The 18,851-nt window shown below is 44.6% G+C and overlaps 1 protein-coding gene across 6 annotated transcripts in view; it reads right to left on the bottom strand.

The window, feature by feature from the left end:
• The window catches only part of KIF1B (kinesin family member 1B), a 145,406-nt gene extending 128,840 nt beyond the window's left edge, over nt 1-16,566 (bottom strand). Inside the window, exons 1-2 of one of the 6 annotated variants that reach the window (XM_081955491.1) lie at nt 16,302-16,559; nt 8,843-9,017 (exon numbers count right to left, since the gene is read on the bottom strand). In XM_081955491.1, coding sequence (XP_081811617.1) covers nt 8,843-8,948 — 106 coding nt within the window. In that variant the 5' untranslated portion in view covers nt 8,949-9,017; nt 16,302-16,559. Of the gene's footprint in view, nt 1-8,842; nt 9,018-16,037; nt 16,181-16,301 lie in introns of those variants that run through there. The other 5 variants (XM_081955493.1, XM_081955494.1, XM_081955492.1 and 2 more) reach the window with 5 other exon arrangements.
• Nucleotides 16,567-18,851: the final 2,285 nt, after the last annotated feature.

Here is an 18,851-nt window from a genome sequence, read left to right on the forward strand (position 1 = left end):
AGGCTGAGCGCCAAAGAATGGAGGCCTTTGAACTCTGGTGCTAGAGAAGAAGACTCCTGCATTGAGTCCCTTGGAGTGCAAGGCCATCCAACCGGTCAGTCCTAGAAGAGATCCACCCTGACTGCTCTTTAGAAGGCCAGATCCTGAAGAGGAAACTCAAATCCTTTGGCCACCTGATGAGAAGGAAGAAGGCCTCCCTGGAGGAGAGCCTCATGCTGGGAACGATGGAGGGCAAAAGAAGAAAGGACAAGAGAGAAGGAGGCGGCTGGATGGAGTCACCGAAACAGTTGGTGAGAGCTTAAATGGTCTCTGGGGGGTGGTAGAGGACAGGAAGGCCTGGAGGAATGTGGTCCATGGGGGCACGATGGTATCGCAACTAACAACAACAGCGTTCAAAAGAACCCAACATACAACTCCGTTCAGGGAAGAATGGTCAATTAAGGAGCCGTGGTAGCGTAGTGGTTAGAATACAGTATTGCAGGCTAACTCTGCCCATAGCCAGGAGTTTGATGCTGACTGGCTCAAGGTTGACTCAGTCTTACATCCTTTGGATGGAATAAGGACCCAGATTTTGGGGGGCAATAGGCTGACTCTGTAAACTGCTTAGCCTTCCGTCCTTCCGAGGTGGGTCAAATGAGGACGCAGATTGTTGAAGGCAAGAGGCTGATTCTGTAAACCGCTTAGAGAGGGCTGTAAACGCACTGTGAAGCGGTATATACGTCTAAGGACTATTGCTACAAGAGCTCTGGTGGTGCATTGATTAGAATGCAGTATCACAGGCTAATTCTGCTCACTGTTAAGAGTTTGATTCTGACCGGCTCAAGATTGACTCAGCCTTCCATCCTTCCGTGATAACATGACGATCCAGACTGTTGGGGGGCAAGAGGCTGACAATGGGAAATTTTGTTTTTAATATTTTTGGGGTTTTAAACTTTGTAAGTATGCTTATTTATGGACTTATTTTTACCTCCTCTGCACGATTTTATGGTGCTATCTTGATTATTGCTCTGTACGTCGCCCCGAGTCCCTGTGGGGAGAGGGGGCGACTAATAAGTTCAATAAAATAAATAAAATAAATAATAATTGTGAACCACACAAAGAGTGACGTAAAGCACCATGGGGAGGTATATAAAGTGCTATTGCTATAGTAACATTCAGTTTAGAATCATTTAAGGTTGGCATGAAGAAGATAATAATAATAATAATAATAATAATAATAATATATTTATTTCTTAGCCGCGCCCTCTCCCGAAGGACTCGGGGCGGCGTACAACGAAACATTCGAAATAAATATGTAAACAAAACAAACATATAACAAAGGTACACTAAAACATACAGACATACAAAAGGAGGAGATCGATTGATAAAAACAATTAAAATACTGTATTTAAAAACCCCTAGAAATTAAATGAATTAAAATACCCAGTTAAAAACCCGTCAAGAGCGATATGGTTAAATCAAAGTTGAGCCAGGCCAGCTGCTTGGAATAGGTGGGTCTTAAGCTTAATACGGAAGGAGCGGAGGTCAGAGGTATTCCTAATATCCGGAGGGAGGTCATTCCAGATGAGCTGGGCTATATGTTCAGCATGAGGTCTGAGCAAAAGAATCAAAAGCCAGGATTTGATCTTGATTTAACTCTATGATGTGCTGTAAGAACCTTGATTGGCGGGAGGACTGGCGAGTCATGACATTAAAACATTCAAGGTAAATGTAGCAGTTGACAAACAGTTGACTAACAAGTACGGCTCGTATACATGACGATGTGTAAAGCGGTGCAAATTGTTCATGGCATGTCACTTCTCGTGGCCCGTCAGCAGCCAACGAAGCTGGCAGCAGATTCGGACAGTGAGAAAGTTGGGGAGGAACATGGGCCAGTCCTGGAGTCTGGGGAAGGCTCTCATGAGGGCTCTGCGTCGGAGGCGGAGAGGGGGCCAGGGCTGTGCCTTCGGAGTCAGACATCAGTGGGGCAGAAGAACAGCTGGAGCCTGTTCCCAGTGTGCGCATGCGCAGAGTTGCCAGATGAAGGGAAAAACTAAAGAACAGGGGTCAGCATGGAAGTAAGGCCACAGGTGGACGATGAATGGCCCCTCCCAGAGGAAATAAAAGAGGAGCGACAGGGGAATGGAGTTTGCAGGAGACCATTAGTTCGCTTCATTGGTTCGGGACTCTCCGAGACTCCTGGCCAAGTTTTGCAGATCTCGGCCTGGCAGCTCTCCAAGCCAGATAAGGTCTGTGACCGTAAATCCTCCCTCGAAAGACTTTGTTGGATATGAATGCGGAGAATTCACAGTCAATTAATGGGAGGGGTTTTTGTCAGGACCAGGAGTTTGCTTCATGCTCTTGGGAAGCCTCGGTCAGAATATCACTCTTCTTCTGAACAATTTTGGAGTTTCCACACTGCCAATGCAATGGTCCCATTTCGATGCAGTTGTCCCGTTGCTGCTGTCCTACTCCAGACTGATTTCTTCCGCCTGGATGCACAGGATTCCAGGCTAATGGTTTAATTACACAGGCCCACAGAAAAGGAGACAGGGAATCACAACGAAGACCTACCCTAACGGCTTGCGTGTTGCTCAACAAAATTAATGTGTTTATCTGGAATCCCAAGAAAAAGAAAAACCCAACTTGGCAATTAAGTCTTCTGTTTGCAAACCGCCCCTCAAATGCTTTTGTGTTACAACTATAATTAGCTTCCATCATCGTGGTGCTAAAAGCAACTTGGAGCATCGCAGTTAACCCTGGCCACCTGCTTCGGATAACACTACAGCTTTAGTAGCGTTTGAGGCTGCACTGTGGTTTTTATAGGACTGTTTTACACTGTGCTATATTTGCCCTTCGGGAGAATCTGCGCGGGCCATTTGTTACAATGGAAGACAGGGTTTCATTTTCTCAACATACCAATCATTGGGACCGGCTTTACTATCGGTTTGCTTCGTGTGTGCTTTGCGCATGCACTGCTCGCTTCGCTCGCACTCGCGCCCGCTGCACATTCCTTGCGCATGCGCAGTTGGCTGTAAATTGTTCCACGTATGCGCAGAACATTATAAAGTGACAAAAAAAAAAACCATGCCGGCAATGGCATGGGAAACAGGGGAAACGGTTCGGGGGCGTGGCCAGCCTGCCATCCCTACCAGTTTGGAGACCCAGTCCCAATTTCCACTAATGGTTCGCTTTAACCGATGCGAACCAGTAGTAACCCACCTCTAATTGGGATGGCATTTCCCTATTCACTGACACATAGGCATCATTTTTTGCCTGGCAGACTTTAGAGCAGGGGTGTCAAACTCAAGGCCCTGGGGCAGGATCCGGCCCAAGAGGTGCTTAGATCTGACCTGTTTGGCTGCCCTGGAAACAGTGAAGGACTGGCCCACGCTATCTCTGCCAGCAAAAACGGAGGTCAGGAGGGCTGGGTGTGGTCCTCTCGAGCTCCATTTTTGCTGGCAAGGGGTTGTAGGAGGCCATCGCAGCCGAAAACGGTGCTTGGGAGCCTGTTTTCACAGGCAGAGTGCTCGGGCCACCACAGGCACCCCTGACATGAGTGATGTCGAGCTGGCCATGCACACCCTGGCCACGTCCATCCCGGCTCCCTCAAACACAACCCTCAATAAAATTGACTTTGACACCCGTGCTTTTAGACCCATGGCTCAAAAAAAAAAAAAAAGGCAAACATCCATCATTGGTGGCAAATAAATAATTGGAACCCAGATCTGCTTCTCTGATTGTCTTCTTGTCTTCTTGTCCGGCTATGTTTGACTGGAATTATGAGCAAGTCCTCTCTAAAATCAGCATTTTAATTAATCATGTTGCCTGGAAAGATGTTAGCATATTCTAATGGCAACCTCCCGATGTCAGCCAAGCTAATTCTCACTACTCCTGGAGGGGGAAAACAAGAGCTATTAGCTCTGAGATGAAGTTCTTAGGAGCCAATAAGAGGGTGGGACTTCCTCCATGCACTCTCAGCTGCCATTGGCTCATCCTCTTCTTGACTGATTGCTACGGAACCAGTCATTATAAGAAGGATGATGAAGCTTTTAAGGATCTCATCCTGGTTTTTTTTTTTTTCCTGTCGTACAAACAAGAGACGGTCAGACTTTTGCCTGGGAAAAAGTTTTGAACCTATGCTGAAGGGGATACAGGAGAAACGTACGACCACAACTGAGCCCAAAATTCACGTTGCTAAGCAAGAAATTTGTTAAGTGAGTTTCACCCCATTTTACGACTTTCCTTGCCACGCTTGTTAAGTGAATTGCTGTGTCAAGACTGCAGCCATATTCCTCTTGGCCCTTTGGCCTGCCACACTTTCTATTATTCTACTATGCCTTTTCTACTGAGTGAAAATGGGAGGGGGGATTGTACTGAGTTAGATGATATGTAGCCATAACAAAATTCTTTCTAGAAAGCCAAGGTCATCTTTTGTCTCTGCACCTCTGCACCTGACCGGAACTGGGTGGACGGAAGCTGCCAGCATGGCAGTGGAAGATTGGACCACGTGATGGGCTTGTGGGTGTGGGTGCAAGATCTTGAACTTTCAACTGGGTGGGGAAAACTGAGAAGCTTTCAGATTCGGGTTTTCCCAGATGTGCCAACATGGCTCTCTTAATCAATTGGAACTTTGAGCAATCCTTTGCCTCGGACTCTGATTTACTTTTGGATGCTATTTGGAACCCCGACATGTTGCAGTTGTTGAATTAGTAACCTCGTTGTTAAGTGAATCTGGTTTCCCCATTGACTTTGCTGGTCAGAAGGTCGCAAAGGGGGAATCGCGTGAACCCCGGGACTCTGTGACCGTTATTAAATGAGAGCTAATTGCCAAGCATCCGAATGTAAATCAAGTGACCATGGGGATACTGCGATGGTCGTTAAGTGTGAAAAACTGTTGCAAGTCACTTGTTACAGTGCTGTTCTAACTTCGAACGGTCACCAAGCGATCGGTTGTAAGTCGAGGACTCCCTGTGATTGCCACTACTTCCAACTGTTCCATGAAGTGGCTACTCCGTTGGCTACCATTAATTCAATGGACTGAGGACAGTCAAGGTCTTCTGATTTGGCAGGTGGGAAAGGGAGGTTGAGCAATAAGCAAAGTGTCCAACATCACACCGAGAGTCAAGGGGAAGGAAGGAGACAAGACATAAGTCATCCAGATCTACCAAAGTGGTGAAGTGAGTTACTCCAATTGAGTCCATGAGGAGTTTACATTTAGCTCCATCCTCGGGCAAAAAGATCAGGTGATCTGGCCTCACTTTAAAAGCGTGACAAAAGAATTTTCCAGCTCAATCTCTGCTTGATAAACACAAGTAACTCTCGACTTACAACCACTGGTTTAGTGGCCATTCAAAGTTAAAACGGCGCTGAAAAAAAGTGACTTGTGTTTTTCACACTTATGACCGTTGCAGCATCCCCTTGGGTCATGGCTTCGAAATTCAGATGGTTGGCAAGAGACTCACCTTTATGACGGTCGCAGGGTTCCCCTTTTGCAAACCTCTGACGAACAAAGTCAACGGGAAAGCCAGATTCGTTTAACAACCATGTTGCTAGCTGAACGGCTGCCATGATGCAGTTAACAACTGGGGCAAGAAAGGGTTGTGAAACGGGGTGAGACTCCCTTAACAACTGTCTCACTTATCAACACAAATCTTGGGCTCAATTGTGGTTGTAAGCTGAGGACCGCCTGTGTATTCCAAACACACCAGCTCCAATATTTTCCAGCACACAGCTGGAGGCAGATATCTAATTGGTTATAGGTAAAGGTAAAAGTTCCCCTCGCACATATGTGCTAGTCGTTCCCGACTCTAGGGGGCGGTGCTCATCTCCGTTTCAAAGCCGAAGAGCCGGCGCTGTCCGAAGACATCTCCGTGGTCATGTGGCCGGCGTGATTCAACACTGAAAGTGCATGGAACGCTGTTCCCTTCCCACCAAAGGTGGTTCCTATTTTTCTACTTGCATTTTTTACATGCTTTCAAACTGCTAGGTTGGCAGAAGCTGGGACAAGTAACGGGAGCTCACTCCGCTACGTGACGCTAGGGATTCGAACCGCCGACCTTTCTGATCGACAAGCTCAGCATCCTAGCCACCTTCTAATTGGTTATATTCAGCATTAAAAGAAAAAGGATAAGAAAGACAAGAAGGACAAAAAGGCAACAAAATAAGCTTCAAAGTGGCCAAATCACATGCTCTATTTGGAACATGGAGGATGCTTCTCCCTCGCCTCCCCCCCCCCGGCCACTCCCCCATTTAAGGAAATGACTAGAAAGCCTTGGACGGCTTACAACAATCTAATTAAAATAATCTGAAAGCAGAGTTCATATTACTTCGGAACAAAAGGGGGAGAAATAGACTCGCTTCCCGGCAAGTCGAACCTGCATTTTTTGAGTTATTTGAAATAAAACAAGGGGATTAGCCTGGAATACTGTGGGTTTATCTCCTGGCTTTAGGAATTGTCGTTTTTTTTCTACCCGGAGGAGAAAGGAGCGTCGTGCGGAAGTCGAAGAGGGCCAAAAAGCTCTCAACCTCAGCTGCTCTTGCAGATCCAGTGGCTATAAATACCCACCCTGCAGCTGGTGTTTCAGGAGAAGCGCGTGTCCAACTCTCCGCCTCGACCTGAGTAACCACTAGAGGCTACAGCCTACATTCCATTTGGAGCCTTTGTTCTCCAGCGGAGGCCGGACACTCTTTGTAACTGGGCCCACCGTTTTTTGGTGTGTGTTTTTTGTTAATGCAGGGCTCCATGTCGTATTCGAAAATTGAAGATTGCATGTGGAGCCAGCGCAAGGAGAGAAGCATCACATCTGGATATTATTAACAATCTTTCACTAGAATTCTCTTCTGCCCTGCATTCTTGGCCTGATTTATTTAGGGATCTAATAAGGCAATCCGAGAATCCGAGAGCATTCACGTACAAATGATTTTTAAAAGGTCTTATCCAAACATTATTTAAAGCATGCATTTCTATGTCATCCCACCCAATTCCAGCCAGGGAGAACATCACAAAACCTTTTTCCTTTTAAGAAAGTCTTCAAAGCCATAAAAGGTGCCTCTGAAAATTGCTCAAACATCCCTGCAAACTCTCCTATTTTCCTTTCCACCATTTGCATTTCTGACCCTCTTCCCCCCCCCCTCCATAACGCCTTCTTTCTGTACATTCCTGGCATATTTCCCACCTAACAACGCACTCAAGAGATTCCCACGTCTTAAGGAGGTCTCTAAGGCTATTTTCCCACAGTTATTAATGATCCAAATAAGTCTGACCACCTGCCATTTCGGTTTCCCTTTTGTCTGAGTGGAGACATCCAGAAAAAAAAAAAAGCTACAGATCAAAACAGAAAAAACAGATCCGAGGGAAATACGCAAAGTAAGCTTTTCTCAGCAAAAAAGTGTGGCTTCGCTCTTTTTCTTTATAAACTTTGTGCCTTGCATTCTCACTACCAAGAGACTATGCTGACATCAAAAGCCCCAACTTCAAAATCTTATACGAAGTAGGAAGTATCTGATACAAAACCAGCAGATGTTGGTTTTAAGGATAGGAGAAAACAAGGAGAGCCACTTGTAATAATAATAATACAACAACAACAACAACTCTGTGAAGGAAGCTACAGGCTTAGAGAAGAGAAAACACAGACTGGACACTCTATCAGATTGAAGAAGTCAAAAAATATCTCTGCCAGACATAGGACTAAATGATAAGAAACATGATGAGAAACATCTTGATATTAAAAGCAGTTTGTCTGTAAAACCAATTAGGATAGTTGACTCTCCCTCAGTATAGGGGTCTTTATATGAATGAAACAGAGGAACTTGCAGCCCTCTGGGTAAATTACAATTTTCTATTGTTCCAGGTAAAGGTAAAGGTTCCCCTCACACATATGTGCTAGACGTTTCCTACTCTAGGGGGCGGTGCTCATCTCCGTTTCAAAGCCGGAGAGCCAACGCTGTCCGAAGACATGTCCATGGTCATGTGGCCGGAATGACTAAACGCCGAAGGCGCACGGAATGCTGTTCCCTTATCTCCAAAGATGGCTCCTATTTTTCTACTTGCATTTTTACATGATTTCAAATGGCTAGGTTGGCAGAAGCTGGGACAAGTCACGGGAGCTCCTTCCGTTACGCAGCGCTAGGGATTCAAACTGCTGAGCTGCCGACCTTTCTGATCGACAAGCTCAGTGTCTTAGCCACTGAACCACTGCATCCATTGTTCCAGTCAGTGTCAGTAAATGGCCAAAGATCTTAGAAGATGAAGTTTGAAACATCTGGAGAACCGAAGAGTGTTCTTCCTTAAAGAATACAAAGGCTAAGCTATTGGTTGGGAACACACTTCCTCCAGCTTTCCTGACGGTTTTTTTTTTTTTTTAAATACGGCTACAGTGACATAGACTTCCTATTTCTGACCTGCAGGGTCCCATCAAGTCTAGGCTTTCAACTGGCAGATGGCAAGAAAGAACAGAAAGACATCCTGAATGCTAGGCTTCCAAGCGACAAAATAGCATCAAAAATACCCAGGCCAGCAAATCTTGTTCCCCAGAATACTTCATGTACGCGTCATCCCTGCTACTTCCAAAAAGGAACTTGCACAAGGTGGCCAAGTAGCTTTGCTAACGACAAGGAAGTCCCTGAAGCATGTGTGATTGTTTGCCACTCATTTCTAGATGATTACACATCAGTAATAATGCTACCAAGTAAGATGTAATCCAACAACAACAACAAAAAAAGGAAAATTACAAGACTACTACAAAAAAAAGAAACAGTTGTTTTGAATAAATTGTCAATGGCATTATCTCTATGCGATACCAACAATTCATTGAGTCCCAGAAAGGAAAGCCGCTCTATTAGAAAATTAAGCTTGACTTACTGGTTGAATTGCCTTGCATTTGGATGATGCATTTGGACTCTTTGCTGGTCTCTCGGGAATTAAAAGGTCTAACCCGAACAGCAACTTTTACAGAAGCTCCTGACATTTTGATGGTCTCTTGTGGGCACTCCAGAAATTAGGTTTCAAGAACTTCCGTGGTTTCTTCTAGTGTTAGCTTTTAAAAGAAAAGAAAAGTGATTTTCAAATACATATCAGATAAACAGCCATTTATTAGAACCAAGCGTGTTTGATACACACACACACACAAATAACATTTTCCTCAGCATGTAAAACAGTGAGATTATTCACACTGCTCCTTTACAAAACAGAGAGAAAAAAGCTTTGATGAGTGACATCACTCATGACTCAGTCAGCTTTAAAAAGATACCCATTTTCTGTACAGCTTGTTCATTTAATTGGTACGAGTGGCAAGTGTAAAAGAATGCAACACATCTCTAGGGATTTCAAAAAAAAAAAAAAGACAAAAAGCCTATGCAATACCTCTGGATTTCATGTTAGTCTTTCTCCTTGGGACATTTCTATGTCCTGCACTAGGCAACAATGCTGCAGAAAATCAAACTGAACCATTACCGTTCTCTCTTCACAAAGATAAAAGGGTATTTCAGCTGGCAGAGAAAGCAGAATATATGTGGGCAAATGAAAATGTCTTCCCAAGGCATTTCAAAACAGCTGACGTGGTATCAGATAAAAAAGCAAAATAGAGGCTTAAAATAGCCATACAGTATCCCGCACCGACTTGATTTGTTCATTGTGTTGACTGATAGGGTCTGTATCTTTTTAGTTAACAGGCATGATCAATATCTTTTAAGTTCGACCATTACGCCTTGCATGAAGAATAAAACACTGGGTTGTTTATTTTTCAAAGCGTACATATCCCAATCAGGGGTGGGATTCAGCAGGTTCTGACCAGTTCTGGAAAACCGGTAGTGGAAATTTTGAGTAGTATGAAGAACTGGTAAATACCACCTCTGGCTGGCCCCGCCCCCATCTATTCTCTGCCTCCCGAGTCCCAGCTGATCACGAGGGAATGGGGATTTTGCAGTAACCTTTCCCTGGAGTGGGGAGGGAATGGGGATTTTACAGTATCCTTCCTTCCCCTGCAGTGGGGAGGGAATGGAGATTTTACAGTATCCTTCTTTCCCCTGGAGTGGGGAAGGAATGGAGATTTTACAGTATCCTTCCTTCCTCTGGAGTGGGGAGGGAATGGAGATTTTGCAGTAACCTTTCCCTGCAGTGGAATGGGAATGTAGATTTTACAGTATCCTTCCCCTGCCACACCCACCAAGCCATGCCCACAGAACCGGTAGCAAAAAAAATTGAATATCCCACCACTGATCCCAATATAGTCCCAAAACAACACTGGAAGACTTAGAGGTGCTTATATAGTGTAGATTTTTTGGGGAGAGGCCAGAAAAAAGAGCCGGACATGTAGCCTTACAATATCAAATATTCCAGAATGTTTACAGGAAACCTGCTGCCATCCTCCATTTCAATATATATGCTCTTGATGCAGGCAGCACTCCATGCTTATGGATGCTCTTAAAAAGCAAGGTAAGACCAGAAAAAAGAGCTTTAAGATTTGCAGCCATTTAAGGCTGCTTTGGGGTGTGTATGAGGGACTTCTGTGTGTCTGTGTCTGTGTGTGTGTGTGTGTGTGTGTGTGTCCTCTGAAGCCCATTTTTGGACTCCCGAGGCCTGCAGTACCTCTTTGCCGCCCCCCAAAAGGTGCATTTTTGGCCTCCCGGGGTCTCCAGAAGGCAGGTGGGGGCTGGCAGGTAGGTGGGCCGATGTGGGCAGGGCAGCTTCATGGTTCTGCGCGGGCCGGATTAATGGCTTTGGTGGGCTGTATCCGGCCCACAGGCCATAGTTTGAGGACCCCTGCTTTAATCAAATATGGAATTCTTGGCAGGAACGATAATTACAATACTAAAATGCCTATAAAAAGAATGCGGAGGGCGTTAATAGCAGAACCAAGATTCTTCGTCAAAGCAAGTGATTTCAAATATGAAAGATTGAGAACTTTAGTTCTGGAAGTGTACCAGGTTAGGAAAAGCGGTTTTGGCAAAATCGGACCGTTTCACAGCTGTAACGCAATTGGGGGTCAATATATTTTGCCCCAGCTTTAGCCATCAACTAATAAGATTCTCCTCTTGTCCCATTCCTGGTTCTATGCTAGAATAAGGCTACTTTACATCTGCAAAACCAGCTCTCCGCATAGTAACTCTGTTAGTAAAGCAGGTGGAGAAGGAGAAACCCATTTTTCTTTATTCGTTTCTTCTCCAGCCTTTGTGAGAAGAAAACACCCTTATTTGTGGAGTCCTTGTACCAATCAGGACATAAGTGGCTCTTCTATTTAGTTGGGATTTACTGTTTCATGCCTGCTGTTGGGGTGAATTCAACTCTGTTCCACTGAGGAGTCTAAATATCTCCAGGCAGAAAAGACAGCCTCTCCCCTTTCCCCTGCCAAAAGTTTCATGTAAATAAGCTTCATGTCAATTAAGCTGCAAGAAATCTAGCCGCCACCCTTTGCGGGTTTTGCATGCAAGAAGAGCACACTGGGATAGGGGGTGGGGAGTAAAGTGGATTAGGGATAGGGGAGCCCTTGAGAGCTTTTTCAAATTTGATAACACCAGCATCAGATCATACTGTGTTTCCACTAAAATAAGACTGGGTCTTATTTTCTTTTGACCCCTGAAATAAGCGCTTGGCCTTATTTTCGGGGAGGTCTTATTATTTTTGAGGTGCAGGAGGCGGCGAGTGGGGTCACCTCATGGCTGCTGCTGCGTTGCAATATTTTCCGGGAGGGCTTATTTTCAGAGGAGGGCTTATTATCCAGGGAGGTCTTATTTTCAGGGAAGCAGGGTATCTGGAAAGAATTCAAAAAATGGGAGTCTCCAGAAAAGTTTCAAGTTGGAAAATATACAAGTTTAGGGTCATTCTCAAGGAAAAAACTGGGGAAGGCGGTGAATTAAAACCAGAAAATGAATCACAGAAATACAACCCCAAAACATATATTAGGCAAAACATGTTTTTGAATCTAACCCCTCAGCTAACCAAATACTCTTTGTCTGATGAAGACATTTCTCTCAGACGCTGTAAAAACAGCAATTTTTTTTTCACACACACCCATTTTTAAATAAACAGAAAATAGTTGAAATATCCCCAAATTATTATGCTTTTTAGCTTAGTTGCACCTAAAGTTTAAGTGCTGGGTTCCTTCTTGCTCAAGGGCCATCAAAAAGAGTCAAAATCAGTTTGAAGGAAATGTGGGTTTTTTCTGTTTTTAAACCAAAGCTGACTGACAAACTATAGAGGTCCAGAGATTTCAGATGACAATTCCAGAATTTCTATCAGCAAGGTAATTGGCTAATACGAGCTTTCTCTAAAGAAGTCATATAATTACAGTGTTCATAAAACTCTATTCTGAACACCTGTTACACAGCAAAAATAACAAAATATAGGCATGTCTGTGGAGATTCTAAGTCATTCAGGTCATAATTGTTCAAAGGTGCTTTTTTTTTCTCCAAAAGGGCAACTGAACTATTTTTTTCCCTTGAGAAAGAAGATGTTTCGCTTCTCATTCAAGAAACTTCATCAGTTTCTATTCCATCCTTCCGCCATCAGAACTGATGGAGCTTCTTGGATGACAAGTGAAGCATTTCCTCCTTCTTCTTCCTCCTCAAGGAAAGAAAAACAGTCCAGTTGCCTTTTCAAGGGGAAAAAAAAAGCAGCATCTTGGAGACATGTCTAAAGGCACGTATGATGGTGGAATTAACTGGTGACAGATTACAACTGTCCTGTCAAATCAGTTCAGATGACTGGATTTGTGTAAGTTGCTTAACTGGGACATTTAAAGAGCCGGAGCATCATGCAACCCTAATGTCCGAGCATTTCCGAATCAGAATCAGTCTCCAAAATAACCTGTTATTCCCTGGATGAATCGAGGGTTATTCTGAGCCAGGCTGTCATACGAATGGAGAAGGTAAACTCTCCCTGCTGACTTCAGGCTTACAGGCAGGAATCCTGAGGAAGGTCTATAAAAGTAGAGCCTATCCAGAAAGCCTGATTTTTACAATTGACAGACACACACACACACACACCAGTGAATACGCAAAGGGCTAACAAAGAGGCAGAAAGGAGATGGGGGGAGGCTGCTTTTTTGAAAGAGTCCCAACACAGCACCAGGGCAATGACGATAACAAAAGCAGACAGTGATCTCTTTGTGAAGTTGGCTTGTTAGAAGTTTTATGCCCTTTGATCAGCAGAAGTGCCCTTCCGTTGTCTTGGGGGGTTAGGTTGCTAAATATTTCAGTGCAAATGAAAGGAGCAATAGCAAGTAATATGAATGCTGTCAAGTTTGGCATTCCTCACCCAAATCCGTGTTTTTGCAAAGCTTACACTGCTATGGAAACAAGAGTGTTACCAAGGCCAGCGAGTGCGCATCTATCAAAAGGTATTCCAAATGAAATTAATGGAATTGGCTCCTAAAGGTATCCGACAACAGCTTAAAATACCTTCCGTTCCTCTTTCTGTAACTGTAGTCACAAAAGAAACACAATAAATGGGGAGGGAGAAAACCCACAGTATTCTGCTCTTGAGGGAGGAAACCTGGCAAGGCTCAAGAGAGAGAAAATAATAAAAAGAGAGGGAGCCGAAGAAAGCTGAAATAGCTTACATTCAAACAGAGAGATTTAATTCCAGGACTATAAGAAACATACAGCTTAGAGAGGGAGACCCCACCCTATACAATTCCCGACAAACCAAATGGGCAGCAGGGAGTGGAAAAGACAAGCCAGGGATGATCAAAGTCTCACAAATTCCAGGGAGCATTTTCACCGAGCTCCTCCTCATCGGTTGGTTCCTCTTACCCTCCTGCCATCCTAACCCTGACGGAGCTCCTGGAAGACCGTCAGATCATAATCCCAATATGGCTGCCTCTATGATTGTGCTGTGCTGGATGCTGTCTAGAGAGGAAGGGAGGACACATAACAAAAAGAGGAGAGCATCTATCTTTAGGGCTTTTAAATAGTTTTAAATGAAAAGCAAGAGGGAGGGGGGGAGGCGGAGAGGAAAGAGACAGAGTTTGCTGCCACACAAATCACTGGACGAAATCAGGTTGAAGTCAGACTTGGTCAACTTGAAGGAGAGGGAGGTGGGGGGGGGGGGAAATCACTCTCAAACCCCACCCTGCTTCTGAGATGAGATGGAGTCTAGGCCGCAGCATTGTGGCTCAAGGAGAAAAGATGCAAGATGGGAATAATTGATTAGGAGGGATGGGCCCAATCCAGAGCAGAGCCTTCAGCAGCCGGGGAAACAGAAGAAGATCCGGGAGAGAAAACTCATTTCAGAACTGGTTAATTCCCAAAGTCTCCGTTTGACTGACAGATGTTGATTTTGAGTGTATCATTTAAAAAACTTCCAAACTTGGAACACTAACCAGAACTCAGGAGAGGTGGAGGAAGAAGGGGGGGGGGGGAGAGACAGGGCTCCCATTTCCCTGGTTTGGGAAGCTCCCTGTGCCAACAATTTAAAAAAAAACCCAGGCTGCCACAGGATCTCGCCTTAGCTGCAGAAAAAAGTCTCTAGGGGAAACATGAAGTGGATAGAAGGAATGTGGGTAAGGGGAGGCCTCCCCCCCCCAAAAAAAACACCCTGTGAGGACACTACAACTGGAATGGACTAGCTGAGGGATAAAACACCAGACTCCTTGAAAAGAAAATTATTCAAAAAACAGGCTTCCTCCTACACCGATCAAAGTGGAAAAAGCTTATGCAAGGAAATTGCTGGTAGGGCATGAGTGTGTGTGTGTGTGTGTGTGTGTGTGAGACACACAAATACTGACCCATAAACACAGGCAGCCTTTTATTCGAAATGGATTAATAAAAAAGTAAAAGGACTCCGATGCAAATGCATTTGTAAACGTTTGTAAACCTGCGCACAGGAAATGCAGGTGCACCAATGCTGTTGAATCTGTATACAGCTCAATACATGGATTATATTCCTGGGGGTCATATACACCACCAATTTACCCCCAAATTACCAGTGCCACGTCCCTAAGAGTTTTGCACGCCAACCTCTTAAATGCCAACTGCAAGGTTTTTCAAAGCCAACAGGCCAGGGAAACAAAACAAGCACACCAAGGAGAGCTCCTAAGTAAAACCTTACTAGGGACTAGGACTATTTTTATAGAGATACACGCCTATTTCTTTCCGTTCTCATGCCTAGGTGTACAACTCGTAAAATAAAAGGCAGCTTTCCAAAATGCTTAATTACTATTAATTATCACTATGATCACTTTTATTTCACAGTCAATCCCTTCTACCCCAAATTTAATTCCGAAATAACAAGCCGCTGTTGATATTGAATTGCGCCCCTGCCAAAATGAAAGACATTGCAAAAGGACCCATTTTATATTATTATTATTATTATTATGGCTTTTTGGTCCGATATCTTGACATATGGGAGGGGTAGGGTCTCCTGCTTGAGCAGGGTTGAACTAGAGGACCTCCAAGGTCCCTTTCAACTCTGTCATTATTATCCTAGACTCAGGCCTGGACTACAACTCCCATCAATCCCACAGCAGCAGCATCTCCCACACCTCCAGGAGAGGCCACTGAGGAAAATCCACCCTATTCCTCCTCCATTCCCTCCTCCAACTGGATATTGCTATATTAAACATAATCTGCTTTCCCTTTGGGAGAGAGACATCTTGATACGGGGGGGGGGGGGGGAGAAGAATGTTAGAGAGACGGAAGGAAAAAAACAAAGGCGAGATGATGAGGAAAAGGGGGGGATAAATAAAGGAGAAACCATGATGGCCTCATTGGGTAATTTCTTTTCCATCAAGGCCATCATTTGTCCATGGAGGCGGTGGCTGAGAACGGAGAGATCAGACATCGGTCCTTGTTCCTTTGTTGTTGTTGTTTTCAATTTTCAATTTTATTTTTATATAAGCAATCCATTTTCCATTAACCAGTGCGTAATAAATACTTTGTGTCAACATTAAAACATAGTCATAATTCAATCCCATCTCAGTTTAATTTCCAATACCTTAAAGTATCTGATATTATAACAACCCCGTGGCAATTCATTTAGCTCTATGAGTTATAAATGACTATTCATACATTTTCTATACTCTATAGATAACTTTTAATCCTTAGGTCTATTCTCTCACCACCGAAGATTTCCCAAATTGTATCCTAATCGGTTTGTTCTGCCTCCTTGATAGCCAGGGTCCATCTGTTCCTTTAGGACTCCCAAGCCCATCATCCCCAGAGGATGGGCGTTGCAGCCCCGGAGGGCGCCAGGTTGGGGAAGGTGGGCGAGCAGGTGGCTGAGAGAGCCCCGCCCCAACAGCGGCGTCATCGTCTCCTCAGGTCACGTGACACGCTCGGGCGTACTCCCCCCCGCCCCCACCGGTTGTTTTTTTTTTTTTTACCTCAGTGCGGTGAAGGGCGGAGCGACACCGGCGCCACAGCAAAAAAAAACCAAACCAAAACTAACGGCTTCCCGGGCGATCACGGCCGGCGAGGCAGCTAGCGGGGTAGAAGCCGCCGCCGCCGAGCCCCATTCCGGAGCTGCCCTCCCGGGACGGCGAGAAGGAGCGAAGGCCCCGCGGAGACGACGAAGCCGCCTTGACAGCACCACCGCCGCCGCCGCTCTACTGACAAGAGAAAGCGGTGGAGCCGCTTTCACCCTCCTCTCCTCCCACCGGCTCCGGGCCCCGCCCCTTTCTCGCGGCGGCCGCCCAATCAGAGGCGGAAGAAGGAATCCCGCCTCCCGAGTGCAGCCACCGGCTCTTCGCCGATAGGCGGCCGTCTTTGTCCATCCATGACGGAAAGGCTCAGTAAAGGCGGAGGGCAACGCCTCCACTGCCAATCTCGGAGCGCCTCTCGGCCAATCCAATGAAGGTCGGGGCGTGGGCCCGCGAGGGCAGCCAATGAGCGCTCGAAGAAGGGGAGATGCGCTGCAGCGCTTCACAGTCTCGGGGAATTCTCCTTGGGATTCTTTAAGCCGGTGGCGTAGGAATGCCTGGGGGGCGGGGGGACCCTCGCGCGGAAGGACAAATTCGAGGGGGGCGAGTTGACCCAGCGGGGTATAAAATGGGAGCGAGGCGGCCTTTTTCTCTTATTTCCCTCAGATTCCGTCTTCAATTCGAAGGCGCTGAGGATTGTGGGAAGAAGGCTGAGTAATTGAGCGCTTTGGGAATTGATTCAGGTCAATTCTGGCCAGCCGTGACGAAAGCGATGGAGAGAACAAAACATATTAAAATTAAAATAACGACGTCAATTTAAAACTCGACGATGGCCGTGCCGCTTTTTAAAGCGCGCAATGAACGTCTGAAGGCAGAAAGTACCTTTGGAAGGGATTGTCACGCAATCACCAACGCTCTCCCTCATCCCGGTTTATTATTATTATTATTACACAAAGTACATTAAAATGAGAAGATTGCAAATGTGCAGTTGAGAGAATCTCTAGGAATTTTTTTTTTTTAAGTACCACATCCAAATTGAAATTTGCTGTGAAAAATATTTGGAATGTTTGCATGGTCTTATTTTATATAGATATATAAATATATATATATGTGTGTGTGTGTGTGTGTGTGTGTGTGTGTGTGAAGAGACAGACATCACAATCTCTGGAATTTAAAATATATAATCCACTCAGTTTACGTTAAGTCTCTGCTAATATCGTCAGTGTAAAAACTACCATTGAGGAGATACTTGCCTTTATACATCATTGATCAATTATGTGTGTGTGTGTGTGTGTGTTGTATTTCTGCTGATAAATAAATAAAGGGAGACTAGTATAGATCTATTTCAAGCTATTTAGCTCTCATCAGCTAGCCATACCCTTACTGGGATTTGAACCTGGGCTTTGGTATTTGGGCATACCAGGGGTTGTAACACAAATACATATATATACATACATATACAAATATATATATACATACATATATGTATATACATATATATACAAATATATACACATACATATACATATATATATATATATTTGGAGCTTCAACGGCACTGAAAAAAGGACTTACGACTGGTTCTCACACTTACAACCATTGGGGCATTCCGGTGGTCATGTGATCAAAATCCGGACACTTGGCAACTGGCATGGACTTAGGACGGTTGCACTGGATCATGGGTTCACTACTTGTAACCTTCACAGACAAGCGAAGTCAATGGGAGAAGCTGGATTGATTTAACGACCACATGATTCACTTAATAACTGCAGTGTATTGTTTAACTGTGGTGGCCAAAAAAGGTCGTAAAATGGGGCAAAACTCAATGGCCTTGCTGACCAGTGGGAACTGGGGGCTCAATTGTGGTCGTAAGTCAAGGACTATGTTGTTATTGAGTGCTGGCACAGCCTCGGGGATTTTGCTTTGGAGAGTAACCTCAAGCTAGAGTTGACTTATCTTTAAATATTTTATCTGTGCTTCTATTTTATTCTCACTATTGATTTGCGGCAGCCACTTGTCCTAAAATGGTTTAATTTCTATGCCTCTTGTATCCTGTTCTTTTGTTGTTATTGTTTGTTATTCTTAAAGTACCTCCTTAGGGTTTCAAAAACTTCCCCCATACAGAACTGACTTACACATTTGAGTAAAATAAAAGTTGGTTAAACAGAACATAGTTCTGTGCTTCCAAGGACTAAAAGACCTAGACGTTGGTATTTGCACATCGATCTTTTTAACATTTATATTGCATTGTGTTTTACTAATCTGGGTGGAATGTTTATATATTGCTAGTTTATGCACGATACGCCATTCGCTAAACAAAGGATCCAGACAAGCTAAGCTACAACCCGTGTTTTTTCCCCAAACAGCACAGACGGGGATTGTAGAGGCTAAACCCCAAATTATATCGTGAATTGAGCCCTAGGGGTTAATCCTGTCAGTGATGCAGCCTACAATTTAAGTTGCTAGCAGAAAATTTTCAAAATTTGCGGGCTGTTAACCCATGGGGCTCAATTC

This window comes from Natrix helvetica, assembly GCF_964273705.1.
Source record: "Natrix helvetica genome assembly, chromosome: 5".
Taxonomy (NCBI): Eukaryota; Metazoa; Chordata; class Lepidosauria; order Squamata; family Natricidae; genus Natrix; species Natrix helvetica.